Source organism: Neopelma chrysocephalum, unplaced genomic scaffold (genome assembly GCF_003984885.1).
Source record: "Neopelma chrysocephalum unplaced genomic scaffold, ASM398488v2 Primary Assembly neopelma1_44, whole genome shotgun sequence".
Lineage (NCBI taxonomy): Eukaryota > Metazoa > Chordata > Aves > Passeriformes > Pipridae > Neopelma > Neopelma chrysocephalum.
Window position 1 is genome coordinate 15,869,364 of NW_020897703.1, and position 12,492 is coordinate 15,881,855.

The following is a 12,492-nucleotide window of genomic DNA, read 5'->3' on the forward strand; positions in this document are numbered from 1 at the left end:
AATCTTCCTGTCTGTATATAGCCACAGCTGAAAGAGTCAAACACATTTTCATCCAGATTCATCACTACTTTGTCAATAAGATTGACACAACATTTGACAAAGTCAGTGAGACAAAGGGACAAAATGGCCTGTGACTGAAATTCTTTTCCAAATGCCACTGCAAGAAATCTCAGAGTAAGCTCATGCTTCTGATGATTTCTGTGCAATATAGGGGGTTGATCAAGCCATATATACACACACACACACACACACACACACACATATATATATATACACACACAGTGGAAGTATTATCTTCTGAACTGAGATACCTGTACTCAAATGGTAAAATGTGCATCCTGAAAAGTAAAATCACTAATTGCTTTCTCCTCATGTGTTTTACCTGAAGGCATATCTGCTTGCAGTAAATCTTTGTACCTTTGAAGTTTTTTTATTTCTGGTAGATTGATTTACAATGTGGAGTTTATGATGCTAGATTTTTAAGTAATCATGGAATGTATATTTTACAAGTTGGGTTTTTTCATACTTCTTTAATTGAATTAATCATATATGTATTTTTTAAAATTACACATAGAAGCTCTGGGGGGTTTCTTTGTTCCTTAATGTGTTTTTTTTTTCCTTCAAGACTCATCAGAGATTTTAACAATCTTTGAAATAATGACTATGTTTGGTTTTGTTAACAATATGTAAGAATGAATAAAGGGTTCATTAAAACCATGTTCTGCAATGCTGTGAATTAATGGATTTAAAGACTTGGCTGTAATAATTTTTTTTTTTATTATTTTACCTTGGAGGTCAAGACATTTTCATGACAGAAGAACAAAAGAAATATTACAATGCAATGAAGAAGCTGGGAACCAAGAAACCACAAAAACCTATACCTAGACCAGTGGTAAGAATGTGTGCTATTCTTCTATCATCTATATTTGGGAAGAAATGGTAGCACTACTAACTATCAAAAAAATTCTCCCTTGAGTCTAAAAGGGTTTAGGCCTAATTCAAGTTATTTGTCCATTCTGAAATGAACCATGTACATATATCTGTTCTGCAGGAAAAATCTCTCATATTTGTTGTGCCTGAGGAAGTAGAGAATCAGAGAATCTGAAGAAATATAAGCCTGTAGGTTTTCAGGGGAAAACTTAGAACAGGCAACTAAAGAAGTTACTGGACAGTGTTTTTCTTAGATTTTTCAGCCTTTTGCTTGGTTGTGTATTTTGGGAGAGGAAAAAGGAGGGAGGAAAAGGATGTTCATTACATACAAAATACTATCACATTTTCTTTTTTCTCCCCTCAGAACAAATTGCAAGGTCTGGTGTTTGATATTGTAACAAAACAAGCATTTGACATTACCATTATGGTTCTCATCTGTCTTAACATGGTCACAATGATGATAGAAACAGATGACCAGAGTGAACTGATGCAAAATATTTTACACTGGATTAACTTGGTCTTTGTTGTCCTTTTCACTGGAGAATGTGTCTTCAAAATATTCTCGCTTCGTTTTTATTACTTCACCATTGGCTGGAATATTTTTGACTTTGTGGTTGTTATTTTTTCAATAGTAGGTAAGAAATTCTTATATTCAAAATGAAATATAGTTAGATATGTATTTAATGCTTTATCTGTCAAGTTATGCAAACGAGAGGAGTTACTTAATTTTAAATTCTCTTGATTATTTAGGAAATAAAAAGCATACTTGAGAGTAGTAACTTTCTTAATAGATCTGTGTCAGTTTTAATGCTTCTCGGGTTTGCTTTTTTTTTTTTTGTTCTAAGAGTACTGGGAAAAAAATCTAAAATTACCCATAGCAGATAAAATTTAATCTCCAGTAATCTTCCACTAATTCCACAACTACAACTGGGTTTTGTTCACATTTTATTGTGGAAAATGTAATCTGTGTTAAAGTTATTCTCTTAATTTTATTCTTTTATTTCACAGGTATGTTTCTGTCTAAGGTGTTTGAGCAGTACTTTGTCTCCCCCACTTTGTTCAGAGTTGTACGACTCGCCAGAATCGGTCGAATCCTGCGCCTCATTAAAGGCGCCAAGGGAATCCGCACTCTGCTTTTTGCTTTGATGATGTCTCTTCCTGCTCTGTTCAACATTGGTCTGCTGCTCTTCCTGGTCATGTTCATCTATGCGATATTTGGCATGTCCAACTTTGCCTATGTTAAGAGGGAAGCTGGTATAGATGACATGTTCAACTTTGAAACATTTGGCAACAGTATGATCTGCCTGTTTCAGATCACCACGTCTGCTGGCTGGGATGCTTTGCTCGCCCCAATTCTGAACAGTGGGGAGCCCGACTGTGATCCCCATAAAGATCATCCTGGGAGCTCTGTGAAAGGTGACTGCGGCAACCCTTCTGTTGGGATTTTCTTCTTTGTCAGCTACATTATCATCTCCTTTCTGGTAGTGGTGAACATGTACATTGCTGTGATTTTGGAGAACTTCGGTGTTGCTACTGAGGAAAGTGCTGAACCCTTGAGCGAGGATGACTTTGAGATGTTCTATGAGGTCTGGGAAAAATACGATCCTGATGCAACACAGTTCATAGAATATAGCAAGTTGTCTGATTTTGCAGCTTCTCTAGATCCTCCTCTTAATATACCAAAACCAAACACAATTCAGCTTATTGCAATGGATCTGCCCATGGTGAGTGGTGACAGAATTCACTGCCTTGACATCCTGTTTGCTTTCACAAAGCGTGTTTTGGGGGAAAGTGATGAGATGGATGCCCTCAGAATACAGATGGAAGATCGGTTTATGGCAGCCAATCCTTCTAAAGTCTCCTACGAACCAATTACAACCACACTGAAACGAAAACACGAAGAAGTGTCTGCTGCTATCATTCAGCGTGCTTATAGACGCCATCTTTTAAGACAGGCAGTAAAGAAACTTTCATTTATGTATCGGGAAGATGGGGTTGATCTGCTTATCGAAAAAGATATGACTATTGGTAAGCTAAGTGAAAACTCACCTCCAGAGAAAGTGGATATGTCTGCATCCACCACAGCTCCACCTTCTTATGACAGTGTAACAAAACCAGAAAAAGAAAAATATGAAGATGACAAATCAGAAAAAGAAGACAAGGGAAAAGACAGAAAAGGAAATAAAAAGTAAAAGACAGAGAGGTTGTCCATGATGAATGTTCACAAGCCTAAGAAGATGACGTTTTTATCAGTAGCATTCTTATTGAAGAATTATGCCAAAATTACAAGTTTTTACATATTTACCCACTGCTACGGTCAGTGCCTGTACCAAGACTATGACCCGTCACTAGTAAACTCTCAATTTGTAACAGGGAAACAAACTTGCAGAAAAATAGTTTTGATTATCAGCTGTCATTAACTGAGAGGAGACAAAAAATTTCTACTTAGACCGTAGGAACCCTTAATGGAGTGCAAGATTACCAATCCTTACAAGCGTGTATTTTTGTGGAATAAGTGTATCCACCAAGTACATTTCATCTCCTGCGTTCCGTGTGTGTCAGAGGTTTTTTTTGTCATCTTATTTGCTTTAATCACACACTGCTATCAGTAATTCTGCGGTGTGATAAAAAATCTAAATACTTTTTATTTAAATAAATACTAAATGCTAGGTAATATTGTGTATGCAGAGGAACACAAATGTCAGGAATATGTGATTATAACATCATATATGATGTTTCTCTTGAAACCAACTCTAAACGCAGAAACTAAGATTCCAGATTATTGAACCTCAGGATCTAGATCAAATCAGCAGCAGTTATAATAAAACCCCCAGAGTTTAGATGGAGAATTTATCAGAAAAATAAAACAAGGGAATGATTTTCACTGAAAAGAGGTTGGTAGCTTAGTCTCTTAAGTTTAATATACTGACTTTTAATACTTTTTAGTAATTCTTCATTTATTATACTATCCATTTCAGATACAGTGATTTAGATAAATGGTGCGACACAGAGCTCCCATTCCAAAAATCATGAAACTATGGAAAAAGCCCAGTTCCTTTCAGAGTACAAGATGCTTCATAATTCCTGAGATATTCAAATAATTCTTTTCACAGAAAAGCTACAAATGCCAAATTGTGCCTATAGGAAATTACACAGATTAAAAAAGAAGGGGTAAGCTTTTTTTTTTTTTTTAACTGGTAGACCCTGTAATATCATGAGTAGTTTCCATACTTCATTCCGAAGTCTGTTTCTACACTTCTTAATTCTCATGAGTGTATCCCACTTAGGACAATAATCAAAGCTATGTGAATAAATTGATAGCAGAGTACCTTTGGGGACAAGTACTCCCTTAATGTATACCTCAGATTTAAAATTCTCTGCTTTGGAAGGATGGATCATGCCAGAGACACAAAATAAGTAGGTCAGAGGTGGTTTTGACACCCCCTATGGCACTTTAGTCAGGTTTCCACTGTAATGCAATCTTCTATAGAAAGCTGAGTTGATGTATTTACATCAGCTTTGTCCTGCATTGTGTTTTAGATGACTATTTTGTCATCCAGGCTGACACTATACATGTAAGTAAAGTATCCTCTGCTATTTAATCAATTGCTTACACAGTGGTACCTTTTTGAACAAAGAGACAATGACCTAATTACTCTATACGTGTCACATATTTTTACGGTAGATGAGTTGGAGGGGGAGAACCTTCAGGCCTGGCTTCAGTCCATTACCTGGAAGGTGTATGCCCTTCCACCCTGTCCCCCGCCCACATGGCCTGTGACCCCACAAAGGAGCACTCACCGGACCACCAGGGAGAGACGGACGAAAGAGGAAGTTTATTGTGAGGTAGGGGCTTATAAAGCTCTTGGGAGGGTCAAAGGGGACCAATCACAGATGAGGGGTCTTACAAAAAACAATCAGGTAGGGAGTTAACCAAATAAGGAAGGGGTTAACAAAGGACCAATGAGAGCACCTTGGGACATCTTCCCGGGACACTCCTGCCTGAGAGATAAGGGGTCTTACAGAAGGTATCGGGAAGGAGCAGTGACTCTGCAAAAAGCCATCTTAACACGTGTTTAAACAACATTAAAAACTTCTGATTCACCAGTCCATCTTTGGCAGGACTTTTTCCATAACTCCATTGCTACAACATATGTACCCTAGTAAGTTAGCTTATTAAATTTCAATAGATATTATGATATATTCTGTAATACTCCAAATAATTGGGAAGCTTTAACTGATGCATGCTTGCTGCTATTATCCTACAGTTGTTAAAGTTTAAGATGGGAAGACATGGTGAGAGGTAGAAAGAAAAAGCTATTTGACAAGACCATCATTCCTCATACCAGTAAGCAATAGTTGCTGCTATTAAATATTTTATTTTGTTTGAAATTTGTAATCAGCAAATATGCAGTAAATTATTGGACTATACAGGACAAATATATAGCTTAAAATGTGGGGCTAGAAAAACTTTTATAATATATAACTATTGATCTATTCTTGTTATTTTGAAAATAGTTTTAATTTATAACATTTTATACTTATAAAAAATTACACATATCTTCATATTGTTATTATTTTTTATTGATGTCTGTCTTTAACACTTTGCTTTTGGGAAGCCTAAGATACAATGTGAATTGGTAATTGGAAGTTTCTGCTAATTATTTTTTATAGCATTTTAATAAGGAATAATTTAGAAAGAAATGAACAGTACAGTTATTTTTCTGATCAGTAAGTAGGTCTTTTTACGTGAAAAAAGATAAAAGGGTTTTGGTTTTTTTAAAATGATAATTCGATCTGTTAATTTTCAGGGTAATCGTAGTCATAAAAACATTGCTTTCCCCAGAGTTAGTCTCACACTGTCTGCTTTGCTTACTGGTACATACTGCAGTAGAAATGCTTTAAATATAATTTGTTATTCAAAATCTTCCTTCATGAGGATGAACAGTGAACTTGTGCAATGGGCAGTGAAATACTTTGCATTTCTTCTTTATTCTAGAATATAGATGGGCTCCTGCTTTTATAGAAATTATTGGCTCATTGTACTGATGAACTGCATGCAGGAAGTTGTTTTACCGAAAATAACTGCATTGCTAACAACCCAAAAGAATAAAGATAACCTTTTTATGCAATTATTTTAGTCTTTGTGTTTTTATTGTATGAAATTTATGAAGATTAACAAGTAATGGTTGGTGGAATAAATGGTGAACCTCTTTGGCAGTGAGGCGATATATTTTAGATGTCTAGATCACACGTTGCTTCATGACTTAGATCTGTATCAACTTGTCACCATCTAGATGAAATGAAGTGCTTATATTGTCCTGGCTAGAGAAGTTTTTCTAGAATTCAGAAAAGAAACCCATTCTAACTATGTGTCAAATTTTTGAGTTGACCAATGATATTCTCTATTAGTCAAGTCCAATGCCGGATGGCTCCACAGCTGATCCAGTAGACACTGGGACACCCTGGGATAGGTGATAGTGTCACCAAAATAACCCCATGAGGGCATAACGGAGTCACTTTAATTCCGATTGCTCAAGAAATCCATGCTTGCCAAGAGGATGGAAAAAGACCTGTTAGAGGTGTTAATGGCCATGCCACAGCTGCTGTCAGGTAACTGTTGCCTTTACAGACCTAAAAGACATGGTCCCTGGCAAGAGGTTACTGCATACAGGTGGCAGGATATGGGACACAGTGTGTGCATTGGACCTGTGCGTGGGGTAATTAATGCTTTTTTGTGTGTGTTCTCGTTTCTTTGTAAAGAGTAGTTGCTGTATACTGGGATCAATATAGCTACCATGAAAAAAACCCTTGAGAATGCTGTGCTTTGAAGGACAATGTGCATGTTTTTAGTAATTGTCTGATTTGAATTAAAATGTGGGGTTTTTTCAATCCAGAATAGTTAGTGTTTTACTGTCCTAGTTTCTAACAATAATTATTCTTAAATTGCTGTTTAAAGAACAAGGTAAGTCAGTACTGGACAGGTATGTAGTTAACTTGAAAATTCTGTGTGGAATAAGCGTAAAATATTTATGTGATAATTTTTCTATGAATTTGGTAGTGTGCAGAAGTATATGAGGTCACTTACAAAATCATTTTACCCTGTAACATTTCTGTCATTTTTAAAGTTATATTTATTGAACCCATGATCCAGCTAAAGTCACTCTCCATTTTTGGTGTCTCAAATGTTAAGCTTTTTACAAAAAGAGCAATGTATTTTTGGATTCCAAGTGTATATATTTGAATAAATTTGTATCCTTTCATATTTCTTTGAAATTATTTCAGTAGACCTTGAAGATAAAGAGCTTATGGAAGACACAGTTGACTTGCAGACTTCCTCTTTAACCCTCAGGTATAAAATAAATTAATGTTTTATTGTTGATATAAGACAATTGTTTCAGAATAATGGGTCGGTCATATATTGTTATGCAAAGCATTAAGCAGAATTCCTAGAACAGTAGGACACTGCACTCTCTTACTGTCCCAGCTCACAGGGAATGAAAAATTAATATGAGAGGTTCCCTTAAAATTGTCTCAGAAATGAACTTTCTTTACTCTCTGTTACTGTTTCAGGAATGTAAGTCTATTTTATTTTGTGAAGGTGTCGTCAACCTCCAACCCTCCTCCACACCCCCCAAAAATCCCTCAACCATATCCCAAACCTATATTAAGACATAAAAGGGGAAAATTCCCTGGATTTTTCAAATCTTGGCCTTAGTCAACTCTTTAACAAACTCAGCTTCACTTCTAAGGACAAGACTTGTTCTGCATCCATCGTAGAAGATTACGTCTGAAATATTTTTTTTGGTCGTAAAGAGGCCTTAAAGATGTTCGGGGGGTTATTTGTGTTTTTAAGCAAAAATTTCTGTTGCTGAGTACCACGCCTAGATGGGATGCAGTACGAGCATCGCTCCGGCTGCTGGCAGCGCGGGATGTGCGATCCATGGCTGCTTCCAGCAGAGGGCACAGGCGGCCCGGGTAGTGCCGGAGCCGGGAGTCTGCAGACACAGGCGGGATCAACAGGCTCAAATTGCAGGCACAGGGGAGAGCTTACAGCTTTACAAACAAATGGTAGATTTTTATACTTGTTACAGCATGATAATTCGGCTTGTGCTGTTTGTTGTTTGTAGGTTTGTTGTTAATACTTCTGTGACTGAAGCAGCAATTTCTTGGATTTAAGTTCTGTGCCCTTTAAGGCATGTGGACCTCTATCCAGACCTGACACCACATTGGTTAAGAACTGCCATCTGAGCTTACTAAACTACAGCTGAAGGGTGTTGATGCATCGTGGAGTTCCACAAATAGCTTTAAGTTTTACTTTTATTAATAGGCATTATTCATCTAATCCCACAGTGCACCCCTGAAACAGCCCCAGCCTTCTAAAAGGATCACATATGAAAGTATCTGTGTCATTTTCATGAAAAACAGTCATAAATATAATGAAGTATCTTTAAAAATACAATTTTTTTTGGCATAGAAAATCCTTACAATACTCATTTTATAGCATAGATTCAGAAAGGCTTATCTAGTTCAGAAAAGCGTTAGAAGAACTAATCTGAAATATCTGCAGTGTAGGAATATTTAATGGCTCACAAACCTCTGCATTAGCAACATCCTTTTCAGTGGGGGATGGTACCATCTCTTTAATTGTCTGAGCACAACAGGGTTTTGTCTATGTGATACAGCATGCAAGCTCTGTCACTCAGCATATTTATTTCTCCTTGCTAATCAGTGGGAGCTGTTGCACGGTGAAAGAGGCATATTCTAGTGCCTGCCTTAAAAAAAAAACCAACAAAAAAAAGATACTGCAGTGTAACCCAAGCAAAGTAAACTGCGGCACATTGTCATCCCTCTGGAGAGGGAAAATTGCATGCTGAAGCACACACGATCTCTGCTGCAAGAAAAGCTTTTGATGGAAATAAGGAGTGACACTTCATAAACAATTTATAACAATCAAATCGAGCAGTTCCAGACATGCTCTGCACTTCCATTTTCTGTTGTCTTAAAAGAATGTTACTTTCTCTTTAAGAGCAATCTTGATAATAATCTTAGTGGAATGTGACAGCTGATTAAAAACCAGCACAATATATTTTTTAGAAAATGTATATCTGAAACAGAGCGTAATAAGCTGTTTTCATTTTCAAAGGAGTAATTATCTGCAACATTCATGTTTAAAAATGTTCAGAGAATTACATGCTGTACTGTTATTTGCAGTATTGCTTTATGAAAAAGTCAAGCTTGCAGATACCATAGCAACCCCTCTCGTGTGGTACTTTTTGATTGCCGAACTATATAGTAGCTCTATGCCCATATTCTGCAGCCATACTTGCGCTAATATCTTTATATAGTGTTTAGTAAAAATTGTGTCTGCATCTGCAACATAAGGCAAGCTGGACTATGGCAGCAATGATCTCAGGTTCACGGTCACAGGCAGGCAAAAAGTTAAAATATTCTCTCGAATAATAAACATTCTGAATACCTGTAACGTTTCTCTTGTCTTAACTTCTTCATGACCCTCATGGCTGTCAAATGAAGTCAACAAGGATTCATACAGCATTGCTGCAAACACTAGTATATTTATTTATATAGATGGAAAGCATCTGCTCATGCTCTAACTGCGTAAGTTTGGAAATTGGATGTGATTTATATGATGAAGAATAATGGCCAGTCTTCGCGAACGAAGATTTTGGGAAAGGTCTCTTACCTTTCCAGCCTGCGCAACGGATTTTTTAGGTGAGACACAGCCTGCGCTGAACTGAGCCCACCCTTTAATCCTAAGGTTCATCTGCCGGGGCCAAGCAAGCTTGGACAATGGCAGTGAGGTCCTCAGGACGTAGGTTTGTTTAGAGTGACCTTCTCATAGATGGGTGGCCTCACAGGGCTAACGAGCTCCATCTGCCCGGGGGACTGGGAATCGAACCTGGGTCGCAGCAGTGAAAGTCCTGCATGCTAACCACTAGGCCACCAGGGGTCCCATGATGAAGAATAGGTGGGCAGATAAATACAGGCTCCTGATAGTCTCTATCTGGAACTGCATTTATATCCCACATTTTCAGAGTGATACTCAAGAGCACCATGAAGTCACCAGCTTTACAGCTCTTGTTTTCTCATTTATTTGAAAAGCAATTATTTGAAATTTCATTTATCTGTCATGGTGCAACAATTTTTAGAATTCTCTTATTTTTGTATAAAAATTAAAAGAACAAGGAAAGGAGAATGCTTGTGTTGAAGGGATAGCAACCAATGACAGATATGGAGAAAACATAATAAAATGTTAACATGATTTTTCTGCTTTTATTTTAGGACTAAAACGTTTATTTCGTAGTGGAATTCTACTCCATATAAGGAGAGCTTCAAACACAGGAAATTTCAAAAGTTGTACATAGAATAACTGATAGGAAAAGAAATTACAGTGCTGATACTACTGAAAGGTTATTAATATAAAATCTTTTGCAGAAGTTGATTGGAAGCTGATGCACTCTGAAAATAAAAAATTGTGCCAAAGAACGTGGAGTGAGAAAGATCTGCAGCAGATTACAATGAGAAATTACTGTCTTGCACAGTGAAACTGTTTTGCTTTTGTGATTAGAGAGAAAACTTCACACTAAAACCTAGGATCAAAAAATACTTTACATATCTGTTGATATCCAAAACACATCTATGTGTATGTACCCTTTTTATTCATGTCTATTACTATATAAACCTCTTTAATCATTTTAAAGTATAAAAATCTTCTCAATTTTCTTAAGAAAAAAGGGAAAAGGTGTAATAGGGGGGCACACAGGTGTTCAGCTTTTCTGTATTACTTGGTATCTACTCAGATTCCAGCTTCTCCTACCCTGGTCCACTATCAATTTGTTTGCATGAGATAAAGATTTCACATGACAATTCAGGCTGATGTGGTGGAATACACTCCTTTTTTAAAACCATGATGAAGTAAAATAAAATGCATTTTCTCCTCTGAAGGACAGAAAAAAGTGGAGTTTGCAGGCCTTCCTAGCCTTGTCAATAATACACTGTCCAAAAACCACTTGTGCAATTCTTAGCTTTTGAAAAGTTCTGGCTGTTAAGTCAAAGGAACTGAAGCTGAAAGGTTTCCTCAGTATTCCTTCATATATATGACATAGTAAAAAAAATTACATTCTTTAGAGCTGCATTTAGTCTGCAGTCTCTGACTCCATTTTTGCCTCTGGTCTTACAGAAGTATGTTTGTGGAAGTATAAAGAAGAGCATGTAAGTAGCAGGTAAGAGCCTACACCTGTTCCTCTACACATAGGTTCTTTTCTGTCTTTAAGGCAGCTCTAGTAGGGTATAATTCAGTCTCCTTTCCTTCTCCTTTCTGCTCTGTTCCCAGTCTGGAAGACAGAAGAGTTGCCTTTCAAACAGGAAGACCACAAATCAATTTATTGTTGCAGGTGATTCAAACAGTGGAGCTGAAGAGTAATTGGATCAGCTGTAGCAGTTATTTCACATATGACAGCACTACCAAATGATGGTAGGTAACCTCATTAGCAAACAGACTTCAGCAGCAATTAGAATAAATGTTAAAGAGGGAAGAAAGAAGATACTGGTATTTGGAAAAAACCTAAGAGAAGTTAAGGTCTTTTAGGTTTTATAGGTAATTGTATTCCACATAAAACTATAACTTTGTGTATGAATTCTTTAAAAAGCAGAGGCACAGTACTCAGACCTACTTCATGGGGATAGAGAACACTCTAGAAGTGATTTTAAATGACTTTATATTTTAAATACTTTAAATATACTTTAAAATATTCCATTTAACTGTAAGCAGAAGCAGATAAAAATTCATAGTCAGAGACTGATAAACAACTTACTTCCTTCTTTTACTTATTTTTTCAGATAGAGAAGTTGGTTTTGTCCCTTTTAGACTTGTCTCATCTCATGAAAGTGAAAAGAACTTTTGGAAAGTATCTGCTTTGTTCCTAACCTTGTGAAACTTTCAAGAGTATAGTTAAATGTCAGGGCAATTTCAGCTATGAACTTCCAAACGTTTTCTCTTGGTGCCTAGTGGCTGTCCTGAAAACTTGCTAATCCATACAGCACTAACTATATGAGAAAAAATAGAAAATAGCATCTGGCACAATATAATCTAAATTTCTACTAAATTTCTAGTCCTTCTGCGCCCAGCTGAGATGCTGGTCTGAAAAACCTTCATTGGAGGTCACTGGCTGCTGGCCATTCTGATGGTGAAAAGCAGTTAATGCCAAAAAGCCACCACCTCTCCCTGGGTGACCAATCAATTGCTTTCTGATTCTTCCCAGCCCTTTGACTGCAGATGCGCTGGAAAAGTTATGAGAGTTACCAAGCAGGTAAAAAGTTCTGTGAGCAAACTGCAAACTGCATCTTAATTCTTCAGTTAGTCTGTTTGTGAAAGCACAGCAGTCAACAAGTAATTGCTCCACCTTGCACGTTATGGTGACAGCCTTGAGTGTGTAACTGGCAACCTCTGTTGTGGGTGAGGTGGGATTTCTCCATCACGGTTTTCTGCTCTTTATTGTTTACCAGGGTGTGAGGTGAGGGAAATAAGGGAAGGGATGGAAA

The 12,492-nt window shown here is 37.0% G+C and overlaps 1 protein-coding gene across 5 annotated transcripts in view; it reads left to right on the forward strand.

Moving 5' to 3' along the window:
- Positions 1-12,492, forward strand: part of LOC113965372 (sodium channel protein type 1 subunit alpha) — a 168,490-nt gene that overhangs the window by 44,635 nt on the left and 111,363 nt on the right. For 2 of the 5 annotated variants that reach the window (XM_027678697.1, XM_027678698.1), the window contains exons 24-26: positions 788-892; positions 1,295-1,565; positions 1,939-4,598. The exons of the other annotated variants lie outside the window; for them this stretch is intronic. In XM_027678697.1, coding sequence (XP_027534498.1) covers positions 788-892; positions 1,295-1,565; positions 1,939-3,122 — 1,560 coding nt within the window. In that variant the 3' untranslated portion in view covers positions 3,123-4,598. Of the gene's footprint in view, positions 1-787; positions 893-1,294; positions 1,566-1,938; positions 4,599-12,492 lie in introns of those variants that run through there. 5 annotated transcript variants of the gene reach the window in all.